Source organism: Petaurus breviceps, unplaced genomic scaffold (assembly GCF_028583685.1).
Source record: "Petaurus breviceps papuanus isolate PSGF00001 unplaced genomic scaffold, PetGlider_PUasm1.0 688, whole genome shotgun sequence".
Classification (NCBI taxonomy): domain Eukaryota; kingdom Metazoa; phylum Chordata; class Mammalia; order Diprotodontia; family Petauridae; genus Petaurus; species Petaurus breviceps.
In genome coordinates this window covers 11,502,002-11,522,862 of record NW_027186457.1, presented here as the reverse complement: position 1 = coordinate 11,522,862, position 20,861 = coordinate 11,502,002, and the positions used below count along the sequence as shown (strand labels likewise).

Below are 20,861 nucleotides of genomic sequence, written 5' to 3'. Positions count from 1 at the left end.
TCCTTCCTTCCTTCCTTCCTTCCTTCCTTCCTTCCTTCCTTCCTTCTCCTTCCTATCCATGCATCTATTCATCTATCTATCCATCTATCATCTATCTATCTATCTATCTATCTATCTATCTATCTATCTATCTATCTATCTGTATGTCTGTCTATCATGTGCCAAACTCTTAGTGCAGTCTTAAGCCTTAATAGTTTATTAATAGCTAATAAGGTTTAAAAGGCTTAAAACTGTACTAAGATTTTCGGGGTAACCTGTATAGTGTCTGGGACGTAGTAAGTGCTTAATAAATACTTATTTATTAATTGCTCTATCTAGTTTTCTTTTTTAATATATAAAATTATTTTAGTTGTTTAAAATCAGTTGGCTTCTTTGATATGTCATTGAATGTGTGATCTCATCAATGTAGGTACTCCCTTCAGTGTTACAGATCCCAGCCCATGCATTGTCTATCCATCCTGTGCAGCTCTTTTCCATGTCCTCCCAAAAGTATGTCACAGAGGGTTCATTGAAAATCCTGGTGTGTTTCCTCTAGGTGTTATGACATCACATAGATACCTGCTGTGTATGTAGACAGTCTACTTATTACCCTTTCCTCTCTACATAGCATGGCATAGTGAATTGGTAACTGGCCTTAGATTCAAGGGTACCTGGGTTCAGGTCCTGCCTCTGACACCTATTGGCTATGGGTCTCTAGGCAAGTCAGTTAGGTGGAAAATTGTCTAATGCTGTAAGTTACAGAGAAGGCATTGACCTACCTTTATAGAAGGAGTTGCCTTATGTATGGGAGTCATGGCTGGGGAAGTCATCATGTCTCCATTTTTAGACAAGGAGACTGAGACTCAGGAGAGAAGTAGCTTGTTCAGGTTCCCAAAAGATGCTAAGAAGTAGAGCTCAGGGCTTCTGAATCCAAACTCAGTGCTCATTCTAACTAATCCAAGACATGAAGGAAGATATCCATTTTAAAGGAAAGAATCTATGAATGATTTCAAATAGAGATCAATCAATAATTAACAAGTAACTATCAAATATTTACGTAGCAAGCATCTTGTTAAATGCTAGGGATACAAAAAAATTGTGTTTGAGATCTTTATAGTCTAACCAGAGGATACACATATATACAGGAATATACAAAATAGATACAAGGAGATTGGCAGGGTGGGCAGGTGGCAAGGGGCAAGGGGAATAAGCAGACAAAGGATGGGGCACAGAGCAGGAAAACTTCATGTAGAAGGTGGCATTTGAGCTGAGGCTTAAAGGAAACTGGGAATCTTGAGAGATGAAGGTAAGGAGGACGTACTTTAAGGCATGGGGCAAAACCAGTTCAAAGGTACAGGGGTGGGAAACGAGATGTTGTGTATGAAGGACAGTAAGAAGGGCAGTTTGGCTCTCATCAACTGTATGGAGGGGGTATATAATTTGTAATAATTCTGGGAAGGAGACTTTGGAACTAATCTGGCACAGGCTAAGGAAGTATTTGTATAAATTTATAAAACGTATTTGCTCTAAATAAAAGAAGACCAAAACAGCAGCTATGCTTTTGATGTATGGGTTATACTCTATGCAGCACTTACCTCAGAGGGTTATTTTGAAGCTTACTATGTATAGAGAAGACTTTGAAAACCTTTAAGTATCATAGTCGGGCTGTTTTTCCTCACCACCACCATTGTCATCATCATCAACACATGTTTCTTTGGGTAGGTCATTGGCCCTATCCAAATACAGAGTAGGAAAAAAAAACATTAAAAATTTCATCCAAACCAGCTAAAATATCTACACTTTTTGATGAAGGTCTACTGACAAGGCAAATATAACATTATTCCCACATCTGTGATAAGCAGAATAAATAAACCATGGAACCCATGAGAAGGGCCTTGTGAGACAGACATTTGGGCTTTGAGGATTTGGCTTTGATGAGTTACAAAGGCAAAGAAAGTGAACGGAACTCATTCCCACTTGGACAGCCGTTTATTTATCCTGATTATTTAAAGCCAGAGCCAACAATATTAATACTATTTGAATGGCTTCACATGTTTCTCCATGTCTGGAAAGAGCCCATCCCTAAATGGGCTTGTTTTTGCAAAATTGGCAGCAGCATAGATATCATCAGAGATCAAAATAAGTGGGGTATCTTTTGGAAAGTTTAGGGAAAATTGTCTTTTCTCTCTATAATTTAGAAGTATTTGGAAACCAAGGAGTTAAATCTCCAATGAGAACAATCATATATTCTTAAAAATTCTACTTTATTGGGGGAGAATTGCATAAAAGTTTAAGTATTTTGCTAAGTAGTCACATGACAGCATCATTTCTCTCCCTACCCCCCATTTTAACTGTAAAATACATTAATGCCACATTAGTCCTTTGATTGGCATTATTTTCTGCCTGTAAAAAGAGAAAGTACTGCTAGTCCTTTTCCTAATTAACTTCATTTTAATATGAATATTTGTTTTAGGTCAGAACGATTATTTTTCTAATTGATTTGGAAGAGGAAATGGTTTTCAGATCCATGAAACTACTGCTTCTATCATTTATTCATTATTCATTCATTCAGTAGATGCTTACTAGGATTCTGCTATATGTAGAATACTGTGCTCAATACTGGAAGTTTAGATAAAGACCCCTTCCCCCTGCCCTCAGGTAGCTAATGGTCTAGTAAGCTTCATGGGAGGGTTAGACTAGATCATCTTTGAAGCTGTTTTCAATTATGAGATTCTGTGGTTTAATAATGATGTGTGCATGTAGCCTGTGGCCCAGAGCTAAATCTTTTGGGGATAAATTGAATGAATTCCATCTTAGATGATTCTTACAAATCACTCTTTTCTTTGTGCCCCGGCCCTGGGTTTCTCCCTGGAAATATAAGAATTTGTCTAAGGTATAGATCACTATAGAAAAAGAAAAGGTCCCTTAGCTATCAGGCAACCACTCCAGCTAACAAAATAGACTATGGGACAGGCTTTATGTCACCCAGTGGAAAGCCTGTAAATAATCAAAACCACTCTCCTTTCCTCTCTAGTGAGCTTCAGACTCTCCCAGGGACCTAGCTAATTTTCCGGACATGGTATTGCTCTGAAATTGAGCCTCTGCTGCAATGGAAAAGCATTTGACATCGCCAGAATGACAAGCAACCCCCTTCCTTCAGTGAACACCACTTTCCCTAGGAAACAGTACAATCCATACAGTCCTCTAAATTTGGAGCGCCACTGTAGAATTGAGGCTTCCCCACAAGGAAAGAGCACTCAAGGTTTCTAAGAAGTCAACATCCTTTCTTGTCCTCAACCTGCTCACCTATTTGAGAATGAATGAATAAATTAATAAGTTAATTAATGGAAAAGTATTTTTTAAATTATGTATTTATTTTTAGTTTTTAACATTCCCTTTTATAACATTTTGAGTTCTAAATCCCCCCCTTTCCCTTCCCAAGAGGGCATGCAATCTGATATAGGCTATACTTGTACAGTCATATTAAACATATTTCCATATTAGTCACGTTGTGAAAGAAGAATCAGAGCAAAAGGAAAAAACCAGGAGAAAGACAAAATGAAAAACAACAAAAAGAGAGAAAATAACATGCTTCACTTTGCATTCAGACTCCATTGTTCTTTCTCTGAATGTGGGTAGCATTTTCCATCGTGAGTCTTTTGGAATTGTCTTAGAATAAGATCATGGCATGGCTCAGAAGTTTAACAATGTCAGTCATTGCACAACATTGCTGTTACTGTATACAACGTTCTCTTGGTTCTGCTCACTTCACTGGGCATCAGTTCATACAAGTCTTTCCAGGTTTTTCTGAAATCTGCATGCTAATCATTTTTTTATGGAACAATAATATTCCATTACATTTATATACCACAACTTATTCAGCCATTCACCAATTGATGGGCATCTTCTTTATTTCCAGATTTTGCCACCACAAAAAGAGCTGCTATAAATATTTTTGTGGGTTCTTGGAAAAGCATTTTTTATATACCAAGCACTATGCTACAAATCCAAAGGCAAAGACAGTCCCTGCCTTCAAAGAGTTTATATTCTAATGGGGATGACAACAGACAGAGGGGAGTATCAGTTGGAGAGGGTCCCTTTGATTCAGAAAAGTATAGACATTGTGGGTGGGGCCACATAAAAGTAGAAAAAGGGAAGGGCAAGGTTTAGATCTATTCTTTCACATTGTGGCTCTAGCTTTGATTTATTCTGGGAGATCTTCGCACTTTTCCATTTCTGCTCAATTGATGCTATTTCTGGAGACAGGAGGCTCCTTTGAGTCCCCACAGGGGACTCAAGTCCTATGGAGGGTTTAGTCTGCCTCTTCTCTGTAAGCACTCTCCTCCCCTCTCCCTTTTCGTCTCCTTATTCCTTTTCCTCCCCCTCTTCCTCTTCTTCTCTCTCTCCCTTTCCCTCTCTCTCTCCCTCTCCCTCCCTCTCTCTATCCTTTCCCCTCCCCTCTCCTTTCTCTCTCTCTCTGTCTGTCTCTCTGTCTCTGTCTCTGACTCTCTGTCTCTGTCTATGTCTCTGACTCTCTCTGTCTCTCTCACTCTCTCTCTCACTCTCTGTCCTGCTGCCTTCTTTATAAAGGTCAAGTATCCAAAGGTCATAAGATGTCAACTGGGCAATGAGTATACATGAACTTCATAGCAAGTTAGTGTAAACTCAAGGATACCCAGAAGGGCAGTTTGTAAAGAGTTAACCTTGTCAAGGGAATTTCATACCTTCTTAAGGAGCCATCTTTAAGGCCAAAACAAATCTCTGTGGTCATAAGGAATTTTTTTCCCTTCTAGAAGGGATTTCACAACTACCTCTGACACACCCTCTATGTTATAAGTGAACACAAGGAATCTCACTCACTTAATTTAACAATTGTAATTGAATTAAGGCATCGTTGACATTACCACCATCTGGTGCACTGAATGTTACTGATTATCTCTCTCCCTTCCTTGGTCTCTGTCTCTGTCTCCCCCCTCCCTCTCTCCTTCCCTTTGTCTCTCTCTTTCTTTCTCTCTCTCTCCTTCCCTCTGTCTCTGTCTCCCCACTTCAGTCTGTTTCTCTTTCTCTGTCTCTTTCTGTCTCTCTGTCTCCCCCTCTCCTTTTCCAACTTTCTCTCCTTCTGCCTTATCATAAGATATGTAGGGGCAGGGATGGACAATACCTTAATTGTCTTTCCCCAATATTCTTTTTACATCTATGTAGCCAGGATCCCAGCTCTTTGAATCCCACGTAGAAGCATCATACCTTACTGTAAAAGGTCAACTTTCTTCTGTGCAGGCCAGTTAAAGAGAACAGGAATCTTAACATCTGGTTTTGAACCCCAGCTCTGCCAAGCATTACCGGTATGCCCTTGGACTTTACCTTCCCAGATCTGTTTCTTTTTTTGAAAAGTTACAGAATTGGGTTAAATGAATCTAAGTTCCCTTTGGACTTGTCACTCCTCAAAGCCAATAAGTGAGTTTTGAAATGGATATGGTTACTAGAATGTTCTCTCCTTTTGTCTTGTAGGCTATCATGGCCTTTATTGTGAAGAGGAAGATAATGAATGCCTGTCTACTCCTTGCCAGAATGGGGCCACTTGTAGGGATCTTGTGAACAGCTATGAGTGTGTGTGTCTCCCAGAATACAAAGGTAAGGATTAATTTGGCTGTTTTGGCCTGGAGTGAGGATGGGTTGTTTCTTTCCAAGAGGAGAGGAATGCAGAGAGGAAGCTGCGTTGTCATGGAAACATTCTCCAGACTGGGAGGGTAGACCAATATACCCAAGCAAGGTCTGTTGCTAACTCACTGAGTGACCTTGGGCAAGTCATTTGACTTCTTTCTTATCCAAAACTAAGTGATGTCTGAGCTCCCTTCTAGCTCTGATGCTGCGTGTTCATTGGTGGAGATACACTGGATATGGAAGGAAAAGGACTCATTGGAATCCTGACTTAACTCCTGACTTCCCAGGTGACCCAGAGCTAATCATTTCCCGCTCCAAACCTCAGTTTCCTTATCTGCCACATGAGAGATTGGATTCGACTTGACCTTCAAGCTCTAAATCTATGGCCTGGAACTTTTATGTTTCCTCCTCTTTATCCTTATCACATTGATTTGGGTTTGGGGTTTGTTTTGGACCTGTGATTTCATTGATATAGATATCAACCCTGCCCCAACTCCTGGCAAGGAAATCATCTTCATCAATAGAGATCCTTGAACTCTCTGTAAGTAACTGTCTTACAGAGTGGCTTGGAACATTGATTCAACAGGGTCTCAGAATCAGTGTGTGTTAGAAGCCTCTGTCCTTCCACTGCATATAGAGTAGGGACTAAATAAAGGCTTGTTGAAATCGCTAGAATTTTAATAGAATCAATGGTGTCAGCATTGATGCTGTTGTTACCCTGCACAATTGAGGTGTCTGGTAACCATGATGACCAGTCAGTGTTTGTAAAGCCAGTGGTCCAGCATGAAGACTTGCCTCTGACAGAGTCAATGCCGTCCATCTCTGCTCACTGCTTCCTAGATGGGCTTGTCTATTACTATTGTGAATCTTGCAGCTGTTGAAAGAGATTTGGATCACAAGTTAAGGGATCTGGATTCAAATCCCAGTTAGAATGGTTATTGACTGTGTGAGTTAATGAGGCAGCTAGGTGGTACAGTGGTTAGGGCCTGGAGTGAGGAAAACCTGAGTTTAAATCGGGCCTCAGACACATCACTTCAACTCTGTTTGCCTCAGTTTCCTTAGCTGTAAAATGGGGATAATAATAGCACCTACCTTCCAAGGTTTGAATGAGGCTTGAAAGAGATAATAGTAGCATAGTAGGTCCTTTATAGGGCAGGTGGGTGGCTCAGTGGATAGAGTACCAGGTCTGAAGTCAGGAAAACATCTTTCTGAGTTCAAATATTGCCTCAGACACTTACTAGCCGTGGGCCTCTGGGCAAGTCATTTAACTCTGTTTGTCTCAGTTTCCTCATCTACAAAATAGCTGGAGAAGGCAATGGAAAACCACTCCAGTATCTTTGCCAAGAAAACCCCCAAAGGGGTCAGACAGGACAAAACAACTGAACAACAAAAAGGTACTTAATAGATACCCATTGAGTGATGGACCGTTTGGTGGACGGGTAGCTTTTCCCAGATTTTCTTTGAGGACATTTTATATCTACATCTTAAATCTCATAATTTTAATTCTAAAAAAGCATCTCAGAGGTTCTCTAATCCAGCTGCACCTTCCCCCTTCATTTTACAAATGAGGAATTGGAACCTTGGTTAGGGGAAGTGACTTACCCAGCATCAGATCACAATTCCCTGTGTAAACAGCTGACAGGATTGGGTCTTCTAACTCCAAGGATTCCATTCAACACCACGTGCCCTGGTCATCATTTATCCAGACTTGTCTAGCCTAGTGGAACTCTGTTGCAACAAATATTATTTCCAGGCCAGTGGGCCAGGGGTGGTCTGGCTCTTGTCAACAATCCTTACATGTGGTTTCAGGAAGTGTTCCTGAATGTTCCTAGGACAGCTCCATACCTTGGCCACTTGGGAGGAAAATGGCCATCATGGCTCTGTAGGCCTGGAGTTTGGTCTAGATCCTGAAGATCCATTCATGCTTCTCTCTGTTGGCTTCCCAAAGGGAAGACAGTCATACTGATGCTAGATTTCTTCTTCTTCTGGCTTATCATTTATATCTAGTGCCTGGCTCATAGTAAACACTTAATAAATGCTTGCTGATTCACAGGCTGTCTACCAATGCATTATAGAAAAAAGATGGCATGTAAAAGTGGAAATAGCAATAGTTATATGAACCAGACCTGGGACCTAGGGCCCCATTCATTAACTATGGTTAAGCCACTTTAACCCAGTTTCTTCATCTGTTAGATGGGTGTAATGGCACCTGCCTTATATAATTAACAGGGTTGTTGTCAGGATCAAATGAGATATAGGAGGTGAAAAGTCTTTGAAAAACATAAATGTAATTTACTTCTCTTATTTGTAATAATCTCATGGGGTCTGTTTTATGAGTTCATTAGGCAAACACATGAGTTGCTTAGCACAGACTAATTAAAACCACTAGGAATGACTTCCTAAGATATAACTGCTGTCATATGAGTTTCCACCGTAGTTTAAGAAACTGGGAATTTAGTAGTTGAAATATTGAGGACCCATCTAAAAAGCAGGCATTTTAGTAGCAAATATGTGAACATAGTAAATCCCAGTATCTCCTTTGAGGACCTCTGAGTTAGACCCTGATATATCTCCAAGGGAGACTAATGGGTTGTAGTCTTTTATTGTTAAAGATTAGGCACAGTCAACAGTTGGACTAACTTCTTTTTTCTAGTATAGCAAGTTCTATGACCAAAAACGTACACAATTGAAAAGGAAACTATTTTTCTATGGGCTGAAAGTTTCACATGCTGGATTCTACTTCATCAATCATTCAACACATATTTATTGATCACTTAACTGCTAGGTGCTGTGGGGTCTACAAGAGACATATAAATATGTAATCCTTGCCCTCAGGGAATCTACAGTCTAGTTTGGCACAGAAAACTGTGACACATGAAACATGATTAAGTATCAATGTGTGTGGTATAAATGTAATTAGAACTCAGAGAAAGACCTGAGCAAATAACAGAAGACTCCCTAGAGAGAATAGTGACAGAGGAAATATCAAGTTAAGTTTTATTTACCTGGAATATTTTATCTGAGTATACTGGAGTATTTACCTGGAGTATTCTGTCTTAATTTGAGATTAATTCACTTGGTTTCCCTAAAACACACACATAGATACCCTAACATCCCTCCCCCCACCCCATACGCACACACACACAAAGTAATCATCACATCTGTATTGTGGTAAATGGAACAACTTTTAACTTTGCTCTGATTCATCCTAAATTTAACTCTAAATTAACTTATATAAGTAGTTCTGGGGAACAGCAATATTTTAAGAAACATTGCCTCTATCCACCCCTTAATATGAAAACTGGAGATTTGTGTTTGTTTTGACTGAATTGCAGTTTGTTTTTGCTTCAGGCTAAATATAATTTCATACTAGCACGTACTGTGTTCATTGCCAGTGAATGATGACTGTATCATTCCACAGACTGTCTCAAGTATGGACCTGGTTTTCTCTGACAAAATGTTGTGCTTTTGAGATAGATTTGGAATGACTCCTTATTCTAATGGACTGGCCACCTTGTGTGTCTGCCAAAGTACATTGGGTGTTTCCTCTCCTTTTGGGATGAGAGGCCAGTTTTATATACCTGATTTCAGTGGAAGCTCCTTTCTGGCCAACGACATTCTGTCCATTTCTATTCTGAAGCTGGGAGCCCACTATGTATTACTAATAATAACTTGCATGTGAGAAATGCCATAAAAGTCATCTTTGAAGACATATACTTGGAAAAAGAGATTAAGCTTGTCAAGTGAAAAGTTGGACAACTTGAGTCTGCTGGTATCTAAGAAATATTTACAGAACCAGGAAGACCAAGGTGATGGGAGGGTTCCCTATGAGGGACTTGAAGAAGTGGGGCTAGAAGGGGCCTCAGAGGCTACCTATAATAGTCATCTCATTTTATAGATGAGGAAGCTGTGGTCCAGTGGCATTAAGTGATTTGACCGAGGTTATACAGATAATCAGCATCAGAGATAAGATTGGAACCTTCATTCTTTAGTGGTTTTTCATTGTACCTATCCCCTTCCTCCAATGCTATGGAAAGAAACTGCAGGGGAAAATGGGGTGAGTTATAATCTACCTTAGTAGAAAGGATATCCCTACTGAAGATATGCTATTTATATGCCCAGATCCCATTGGGGTCATCTGAAGAAGAAGGAGGTTTCCTTCCCATGAGCACACCAGCACATCAGCAATAATTAGGGGGCAAGAACTCCAAGCAGATGCAATAAATGGACTATAGCTTTAATGAAACAGATTGAGTTATGCAAATGGTCCCCTCACTGGGATTTCCTCTGTTTGGTTTCCTAATCTTTTATGTACCTTTCTGCCCCGAATCTTGATGCAACAATCAGTTTTCCTGTATGTCTCAGCTCTTGGATTTCAGTGTTCCACAGACCCACTGGTACTCACCTATTTTCAGCTGATAACTTGTTCTTTTTCCAACTTGGACCTAGGTAGATAAGGATTTATATTCTTTCTGCATTGTGCACCCTTTTCTCCATTTCTCCCCATGTACTGTACTCCCATTCATCATTCCCCTTCCAGGGCATTTGCCCATTCCCTTAAATGTGTTACTCCTGCTGAGAGGCAACAGTATTGCTTGATGCTTTATACAGATGGCTTGTAGTTGAATGTGGCAATGTTCCCTGGAGTCACTCAGTGGAGGACTCCAGAGCCCATGAAGAGGTGATAACAGTTGCTTTGGATCCCTAAGGACCTAGCACTCTTGCAAAATGCATTTAGAACTTTGAAGGCCATGAATTCCTATGGCTTAGAGCCAATGATCCTAAGTCCACATAGCATTTGGAATTCCCTAGAAATTTTTACTAGATGAATGGAAGATATCCAAGGGATCCTGCTCCGTTATAATCCAACCCCATGAAAATCACAAAGGATTGAACTGAGTTGAACTGGGCTAAGGTGGCCTTCTTGAAACAGATACCCCTATGAATAGTTCTCTAATAGACAACATGGAAAGGTTTCTCCCCTTTCTCCATGATGGCTAGGATACTTTTAACAATGCCTTCTCTTCCCTCATCATAGGCATTTGTTAACCAGTAGATTTGGTGACTCTAACAGGGGCAAAAAACTTGGATAAAATGGCCAATTCCTTCTGGACCCCAAGTCCTGACTGAGCATGGCATAGTTTTACTCTTACAGGTAACTTTTAAAAAAGGGATTGCTTTAATATGCCCATCTTTGAGGTATCGACTGACCCTCCCTGTAAATGGCAATATGTACTTGTTGATTTCCTTCTTTATCTATGACTAAATTTGAGACAGATCTCAAGAGGCAGTTTCCCCATCAACTTCCTGGAGCTGTTTGCATATTGGGGGAGATTCAATGTAGATCAGTGGGGAAGCGTTTTCTGCCTCTAAGACCCAATAGCTTCTAAAAATCCCCATATATAGAGACAACCATGTTGTTATGGGCAAAGAGACAGTGAGGGCTGTCCCTCGGCCCTGATCCTTAGATCGAACAAACAAGTCAGTAAACTAACAAGCATTATTGAGTACCAAAAAATGTGCCAGGTATTACGTTGTGTACACAGGATTTAAAGAAAAAGTAAAATAATTCCTACCTCAAGGAGCTTACATTTTACCAGGGGAAACAACCTACATATCTAGGCATGTATAAAATGGATACAAGGTGATTTGAGGTGAGGTGAACACTGAGAACTGGGGAAGACATAGCTCCATCCATGGTCTATATGTTTCTAATCCACAAGATTAAATTTCCAGGACTCTGGATAGTATAGCTGTGGTGGTTTTGGAGGCATGTGGGAAATTTATAGACTCAATAAAGACCCTGTGAGAGAGAATGGTTGCACCAGAGATCCCATACTAAAGTTAATTGGGAACCCACTCCAACCCAAACTAGTGACTCAGGAGACCAAGTCTCTTCAAGTCACAGAATCACAAAGTTATGCAACTCAGAGGGACTTCAGAGGCCATTGGTCTAACATATATCAGGAGAAAAACATCCTCTCTAGCCTTATGGTGTGTTGGAAAGAGCACCAACTTGTGTTCAAAATTCCATCTCTGTCTGCAACTACCTATGTGACCTTGGGCAAGTCACTTCCTCTCTGGAACTTAGTTTTCTCATCAGTAAAATGAAGAGTTGGACTAGATGAACTCTCAGGTTCCTTTCAGCTTTAAACATTTCTTTAAATACATCCTCCCCTACAGTGGAGGGGAACTCATTATCCTTTAAGGCAATCCATTCCATTTGGGGATGGCTCTTTTTTTAGAATCATAGATTTGGAACCGGGAGGGACCTATTAGAAAGATGTCTATTACATAAAACCTAATTTTACCTCTTTACAACTTTTACCCATTTCTCCTCCTTCTATTTTCAGAAGATAAGCAGAACATGTCTCATGTCTCTTCCATGCATGTGAAGGAAGGAAGGTGCTTTGCAGGTGGGAACAAAGGAGAAATAAGAATGATGGCTAGCTTGTGCATTGTGCTCTAGTGTTTGTAAAATACTTATCTCAGTTGAAAAGCTTCATGGAGAAGGCCGTGCTTGAGCTGAGTTTTGAAGGAAGCAAGGAAAGTAGAGACCAGTGTCTTTGGTATTAACTTCTTACCATCAGTATGTCTAAATCTGGGGTTCTTAACCTAGGGTCTGTGAACCTGTCCTTTTTTATTTCAATCTAATTAGATTACTTTGTAATTTTACTGATTTTAATGTATACACCTCAAAATAATTATTCTGAGAAGGGATCCATAGGTTTTACTGGATTGTGAATGGAATCTATAACGTAAAAATGGTTAAGAACACCTGGTCTGGGTTGTCCTCCTTCCTTTTATAGAATTCTGCTATAACGACTTGATCTACCTGTCTAAACAGAACTCCTTCTTCTGTAGGAAGTATAGGGTTTTCTTCTATAGATTTTTTTTCTTGTATTCATCCAGTATTTCTGTAGAACCTGTAGAGACTGGTCAGGCTGATTCGTGACTCGCCTTAGACCCAGCCAAATTATGGCAGACCACCATTGAGGCCTTACCCACTACAGATTACTTTAGTTTAGGAGATCAAGAGCAAGTTGCTTAGGTGCCCTAATATGTGAAGGATCCGGACCTTCAATCCATTATATGAAGAGAAGTGATGGGAGCTTGTAGTGATTCCTTCTTGCTCAGCTTGGTATAACCTGGATAGGCAAAGTCTTGGCCTATAGTCTCTTAGGTCTATAACTAATCCCCTTCCTCTTCCTTCTACAGTCTGAGGTTTCAATGACCTCTCTAAATATAGTCATCCTTGTCCCTTCCCTTAGTTGTCTTTGATTGTCCTTGACCACTTCTGGCTATCTTGTCTGAAGCTTTCTGCCTTCTCTCGTGTGAGTTCTAAAATGCCCATAACAAGGCCTACTGCTTTCAGCATCACTGGCTGGTCTACCTCTTCTGTAAAAGCCCACTGGGCAGGACTTCTGTTTTCACCAGTGTAAGCTATAGAAATGACCAAAGGAAGAGTTCAGTAGCTTCCTTCACAGCAATGTTATTTCTGTGAATATAGCTTTCATTCTGACTTATCTGTTCTAAGACAACTCATCCGTGGATGTACAAATTATCTGAGGGCTCATTAAAAAAAAAAGACAATCATAACAAGGAATAAACGTATTTCCAAAGGTCCAAATTGCTTCTTATAATATTAGTTTTTGTTGTTCTTTTAAATAAAATAAAACTATGATAAATTTATATAACATATTATATAAATTTATAATAAAATATAATACAAAATAATATATATTAAATATATAATATATATTAAATAAATAATAAATAAAAATAAAATAATTTAAACCCATCCTATTTTGGATTTATATAGAATTCTAGAATACTGGAGTTGGAAGGAACCATAGAGTTTATTCAGTTCACTTTTGTGCTTGGTGTGTGAATCTTCTCTTCCATACCCTCACACCTCTACTTGAACACTTTCAGTGATTGGGAACTCACCGCCCTTGGGGAGTTATTCCATTTTCAGATGACCAGCCTTTCTCCCTACTGAACTGAAATTTGTCTCCTTAAAACTCTCACCGATTGTTACTCCTTTGCTTCTCATAGAAGGAATATCAATATTTTGTCTAGAATTTGCTTTTCAACTTCACTTGGTAAATGTGTATCTATGGATAGGGACAAAACTCCTAGTTACTCAGTCTTTTATACTTAGAAGATGTCCTTCTTGGGTGGGAATTGTCTGTAGATTTTGCATCTTCCTGTTGTCTCAGGCAAAGATATCGTTTCCTGTTCTATCAGAAGGACCATTCCATCTTCTCTTGTTGCTGCTGATTTTAGTGTAGCATCCTGGGGCTTGAAGTTCTTTTTTCCTTAAATTCTTGATGAATTCTCATTGGAGACTCATTGAAAATTCTAAAGGGAAAGACAAAGGTATTTTTTTTTAATGGCAAGCAATTTTTACAGATGAATTATTACCTTAATTTGATCTTTGATGTAAATGAAAACATTCTGTGTTTGGTAAGAATGAATGAAATCAAGGTATCCATTCTGAGTAAATAGAAGCCTGGAGAGCAAGTCGGAAGTGGAGGAAGTGATCCAAGCTGAGACTCTGGAGGCCTGGGCTTTGGGTGGGGCTGCAAAAAAAGATGAGGGAGGCCACGATCTGAGAAACCGTGTTGAGACATTTGGCAGGATTTGGTGATGGATTGGATTTGAGAATATGGGACAAAGAGGGATTAAAAATATTTTTTTGCCCTAAAATACTTTCTAGACACCACATAAATATGTAATACATATACAGAGGGATTTTACTTCTTGCCATAACTTTCTCCCCCTTTTATCTGCATTGCTAAGGGCAATAAAAATGAAGAAAAAAAGCAGAACGAAAACAAGGATAATTTCAATGACTAAATAATGAATCACAGGGAGTGGTGATAGTTTACACAATAGAACTTAAGCAATGATATAAGAAGAGCAAAAGTGGATGTAGCATTTAAAAATACAATTTCTCATTTTTGTTCATTTCCTCAGGGTCATGGGAAGGGCTCAATGAATGACTTTTTCTTTGCTCTTGTCTGGTTTGCTACATAATTAGTTTTCATTTCAATTGAAAGGTTACTTTTATACAACTTTTCTGATGGAGTTTCAGGATTTCCTTTTCAAAGAACAAAACAAATCAAAGACATCATCGCTTCTTTCTATAGATCTTGATTTTTTTTAAAAAAAGAAATAAATGTATTGATTCATTTTTGTAAACCTTTGTTTTATCTCTTTCCCAGTGCTGCTGCCCCCAGTTGAGAATTCACAGCAAATAAAATTACATTCACAAACACATACATTCCCCCCCCCCAATAAAAACCTTCATAACAAATATGCATAGTCTAGTAAAACAAGTTCCCACATTGGCTATGTTCAAAAAGTATGTCTCATTCTGTGTATTATGACCATCACCTCTCCATCAGGAGGAGGTGGGGTGGCATGTTTCATCTTGAGACTTCTGCACTTGTATTTTAGCACTGCATTAATCTGAGTCTTTCCAAATTATTTTTCTTTATTATTGTTCCCATAGTTCTGTGCATTTCACTCTGGTCTGCTGATGCCCTCCATTTGGTCATTTCTTATGGCACAACAATATTCCTATTTCACGCATATCTAGAATTTTTAGCTCAGGGTTTTGTTTCTTTTTGTTTTAATGAGAAGAAAAATCCCCTTGATGTAGGCCATGTAGGATGGTGGGAAAGTATTGAATTTGGAGTTGTGAGACCTTAGTTCGAATTTCTGTGTTGCCATTTACTCCCTGTATATTGTTGGGCAAGTGGTTTGACCACTCTGGACCTCAGTTTCCTCATCTGAAGGAATTAGACTACTTAATCTTTAAGGCCCTTCCATATATATTATAGGTATTTGATTCTATGGTTCTAGTTGAGGGGGTGTAGTATAGTGGAAAGAATACTGCACCTGAGGCTTAAAACCTTGGGTTTAAATCCCAGCTCGGACATTCTCTAGCTGAGCTACCTTGGTAAATCACTTGGCGTCACGTTTCCCATCTCTGAAACTGAAATAAGTAGTGCCAGCTTCAGCTCTTTTGGGGGCTGGAGGTAGGGAGGTGGAGAAGGCCTTAGTAATCCTTAAAGCATCAAAGAGATCTGTGCTGTAAATATTGCTTTGAGACAGATCCCTGATGTACCTTTTGCCTTGGGCATTCCAAACAGCTGCAATATGCTATCAACAGGAACTTTAACCAAGAAATGTGTGGAGAGAGCTGGGAATTCTCCATTGGTTTGCTCAGTGTTTGCTGAACTCCCTGGTTAATTTTGGATTTTGTCCCAGTTCTGGTTTCGGTGATTATGAGCTACCAGCTGACCAAGTGCTAGCATCTGGACCTCAGTTTCCTCATCCGTAAAATGAGGTGAGTTGGGCTATGTATGGCCTCTAAGGCCTCATCCAGCTCGACATCCAATAACTTATGATCCCACGGTCTCTACCATGATTTGTAAGATCAGTCTTACTCCTAAAGCTCTCTGAGAATTGAAGCTGTAAAAGGAAGTCTGATTATCTATTAAAAGCCTTAAAGAATACTTTTCCTTGTGGACCTGTCATCTTCCATGCTGCTGCTGAGTTCTGTCATTCCTCAGATTGTTATGCCTATGGTCATAGAGAGTGCCTAGAAAAGGGTTTGTACCTGGCATACTCTGTGGTCACTCTATTCTTTTTGCCCTTGTCTCTTAGCAAGATAGCCAACATGAGATACATGAAATACCAGACCAACTTGGTTCATCCATCCGTTGCCTGTTACCTGCTGAAGATCTTCACTTTCTTAGACGATTCGTATCGTAGTGCTCCACTCCTGAGGTGGCCCTGTCCTTCCATGAGTCACATTATTTGTTTCTTTTCTTTGTTCCCAGGATCACACTGTGAATTGTACAAGGATCCCTGTGCTAACATCAGTTGCCTGAATGGTGGGACCTGTGACAGTGAAAGTCTGAATGGCACCTGTATCTGTTTACCTGGGTTTACAGGTAAGTAAATTTCTTATTGATTTTTTTTACTTTATTTAAAAATTATTTAATTTAAATTTCATTTCTACAACACAGTATAATGAAAAATAAAGAATATTATCATCAAAGCCTTTGGGTAGCAAATGTCAGAGGAAGGAAAAAAGTACCCTGGCTACTTATTTTTGAATCTTACCATTGTGGGTTAATTTCAGCTTCTTGGATACTCATCAATATATGTATAAAAGTCTAAATGGATGATTGAATCAGGAGGAGTCACTTAGGGAAACAGACTATGGCTTATATATAGGATCCCTTTTGTATAGTATGGTAATAGTATGGTTCATGGGACCCACTTCCAGAACATAATACAGACATAACTTGAACAAATAATTTATTTGTTTCCCATTTCCAATTCCCGGAAGATGGAAATGATTTTGGAACTGGGAAGAAGAGGTAGGAGGGGTCTAAAAATGGATACTTCCAATTTCTAGAGAACTACATAACTCTACCAATGAATTTACTTAGAAAAAATAAGAGTTGAGTGATTTTTTTTCCCTGAAGGGGTATAGGAACATGATTTGGTCAAGAAAAGGAGAGAATAAACATTCCTCATGGGGGATGTGCTGTTAATAATGGCACAGGTGCTCTAGGGTGGAGGAAAGCTAGAATGGCTGATAGATGGCATAAGATTTAGAGCTGGAAGGGGCATCAGACATCACTTGAGACATGGGATAACTGAGGCCTAGACATGATTTTGGAAAGAAATTGATAAGTTGGCAAGTGTCCAAGGGAAGACAGCCAAGATGGTGAAGAGTTCTGAGTTCCTACCTTATAAGAATTGGTTAAGGAAACTGGGGATGGTTAATCTGGGAAAGACTGAGGGTGGGGTATTACAGCTATCTTAGTTATTTGAAGGATTATCAGGTAGAGGGAAGGATTACACCTTCTGTAGTTTGGACCCAGAGAGAAGAGCTAAGAGCAAAGGTGGACATTTCAAAGAGGCATATTTACGCTGGATTTCATGAAAAACTTCACAACAGTTAAAGTTGCCCCAAGGGAATGGGCTGCCTCTGGAGGCCATGAGGTCCTCATTGGAGGTCTTTAAGCAGAGCGGCCGGAGGACCACGGAACAGGACTGTTTAATGTGGATTCTTCTTCACATGAGAGGGAAGTTAGTCTTTGAGGTTCCTTCCAATCAGTCAATCAATAAACATTTATTAAGTGCCTACTATGTGCCCAACTAAGTCCTGGGGATACAAAAAGGAGGCAAAAGATAGTCCCTGTTCTCAAGGAGCTTACAATCTAATGGAAAGACAATGCCAACAAATATATGTGAAGCAAGCTATATATGGGATAAATAGGAATTAATTGACAGAGGGAAGGCTCTAGAATTGAGAGGAGTTGGGGGAAGGCTTTCAGTAAAAGATGAGTTTTAGTTGGGACTTGAAAGAAGTCAGGTGGGTAAGTGGAATGGAGGAGGAAAAGCATTCCAGCTCTGGGGGACAATCAGAGTCTGATTTATCCAAGCCTGTGAAGATAGTAAATGCCAGAGCTGTAGTTGGAACTAGGTCTTTTTTTTTAAACACCAAGCCCTGAACAGCAAAGTGGATACAGAGTGTTGGTGGCTGGAGACCTGGCTTCACATCCTGCCTCTGACACTAACTAGTTGTATGATCATGGGCATACTTTACCTGTTAGGGTTCAGCTTCTGTATCTATGACATGAGGGGAATGGATTTAATGGCTTGTTAAGTTCCCTTGCAGCTCTGATGCTATAATCCTAGGATGCTTTCCACCACCTGATGCCTAAACTAAGGATGAAGGCAAGTCACAGGAGAAACTGGAGAAGAACAGTTTTCTGTTTCATGCTTTCACATGCAAATAACCTGGAGTGAGGACTGTGTGGAATGGGCCTTGGCTGCTTCAGGTTTTGAGAATCAGGGAGAGAGGGTTAGGGATGGGGAATAGGGGAGACTTACAATATTCCTTTTTCCTGCTATTTGAATAAACCTGCAATGTACCAGATTATTGAGCACAGTGTAGGGTCTGTATTTTCAGAGTTTGCTCTGTGAATGTATAATAGGTAATGACAAGTAGATTTACAAGTTGGGGGATTTTAGGGAGAAATTCCTATATTTACCAACAAATTAGAGGCCTATAAAAGAGCCAATTCAACAATTCAGCATATGTGAAAACTGTTGTTAATGTGCTGACAATATCACCTGCTGGTGTGCTGACTAATTTACAAATTTCTGAGAGTCACATTGACAGAGCAGTTCTATCTATGTTCCTATTGGAGAATGTGTGTGTGTGTGTGTGTGTGTGTATGTGTGTGTGAGCATATGTGAGCTGCTATGCATGTTCTTCTCTTCATCCCAATCCCAGGAAAGCCGTTTCTGTGCCCCTGCAAGGAGAAGAGGCACTACCTTCTCCATAAATCTTCACAAGGATTCCTTTTTCTGATTCATTTCAGTTCAGTTGAATTCAATATACATTCATTTACTGCTTGTGTTGATATTACAAAGGACCAGGAAAGGATTCTTGTGGTATTTTAACTGAGCCTTGAAGGAAGTCAGAAAAGCCAAGAGGCAGAGATTAGGAGGGAGAGCTTTACAGGCATAGAGAGACAAGCCAGGGAAAATACCTGGAGTCTGGAGATGGAGAGTCTTGTATAAAGAACTGTAAGGAGGCCAGTGTTGCTGGATTGTAAAGTTCATGGAGGAGAGTAAGGTATGACTGAAAAAGTAGAAGGGGACCAGGTTAAGAAAGACTTTAAATGCCCAAGAGAGGAGTATATATTTGATCCTAGAGAGTCTACAGGAAGTCTTTCCTGTCCCCTCTTAATTCTAGTGTTTTCTATCTTTTAATGATTTCCTGTTTGTCTTAAATATAACTTGCTTTGTATATACTTGCTTGTATGTTGTCTCCCCCCCCTTTAAATTGTAAGCTCCCTGAGGACAGGGACTATCTTTTGCCTCTTCTTGTATCTCCAGTGATTGTTATAGTTTCTTGTACATAGTAGGTGCTTACTAAATGTTTAGTAATTGATGAATTGATTGAATTTTTGAATAGAGAGTAACATGGTTAGTTCTGCTTTGATAGCACAATAGAGGATGATCAAGAGAGGGGAGAGAGATTTGAGGCAGGGAGACCAATCAGCAAGCAATTGCAATAGTTCAGGTGTGAAGTAATGAAATCATCCCTTTGGCATTTCTTACCACATGATAGTTTTCCATGACACCCATATTCCATAGTTTGTTCAGCCATTCCATTATTGATGGATACCTCTTTAGTTAGTTTCCAGTGCATAAAACTTTAGATTGCATTGAAGGGAATGGTATTCAGGACCAAGGAGGTGAGAATCATATTCAACTCTGCCCTGGTCCTAACAAATCTGGAGTAGTGTAACATTCATTTCTAAGTGTTACCTTTAAAGAAGGACATTGATACGCTCAAGAGCCTCCAAAAGAGGGCACCCAAGATGGCGGAAGACCTTAAGATCATGCCACATGAGGACTGGTTGGAAAGACAGACTTAGTCTTCAGAAGAGATTGGGGGGGGGCGAGGTAGGGTGGGGTGGAATAGGATAACTACCTTCAAGTTTGAAGGGCTGTCATATGGAAGAGGAATTGGGTCTCTTTTCCTTGGCTTCATAGGGCCAAACTACCAATAATATGTGGAAATTGCAGACAGGTTTAAGGAATAAGGACAGACAAGCCAATGATTAGAGCAATTCATAGTGCAATGCCTGGAGATTACGGGTTCTCTCTCATTGATGGTCTTCAAGCCCAGGCTGGTTGATCACTTGTTGCTTATGTTATAGGAGGGATTCTGAGGTCTGGGTTGGACTGGCTGGGCTTATTGACCTCTGGGATCCTTTTTATCTGAAGCTGTTTTCCTGTGATTCTTGGGGTTTCAAACAGGATTCTATATAACAAATCTATTTCCAAGAGCACCTGAAAACCTGGAATAGCATGTCCTTTGCCACACGCTTTTCCTATCTAGAGAACAGTTTCCAACATGTACACACACTGTATTCTTTATTTACTCCAATAGGACTTGGAGTTCTTTTTTTCATTGTTCCTCCTTTCCTTTCTTCAGTGATTATATTCGTAATCAATCTCTATGCTTTCACTGCCTTGATGCAGCAGAGTTTATTTTTATTTTTTTACTGCTACCTCCTTTTTGATGATGATGTTGAGAAAAAAAATCAATTCTCTCTAAATCACTGTGCTGCTCTAATAACATTTGTGAATGGAATGAAAAATGAAGT

General features: G+C 39.7%; 1 protein-coding gene across 1 annotated transcript in view; it reads left to right on the top strand.

The window, feature by feature from the left end:
• DNER (delta/notch like EGF repeat containing) overlaps positions 1-20,861 on the top strand; it is a 356,232-nt gene that overhangs the window by 303,945 nt on the left and 31,426 nt on the right. The window contains exons 9-10 of the mRNA XM_069104612.1: positions 5,488-5,610; positions 16,497-16,610. Of these exons, the coding sequence (XP_068960713.1) occupies positions 5,488-5,610; positions 16,497-16,610 (237 nt within the window). The remainder of the gene's footprint in view (positions 1-5,487; positions 5,611-16,496; positions 16,611-20,861) is intronic.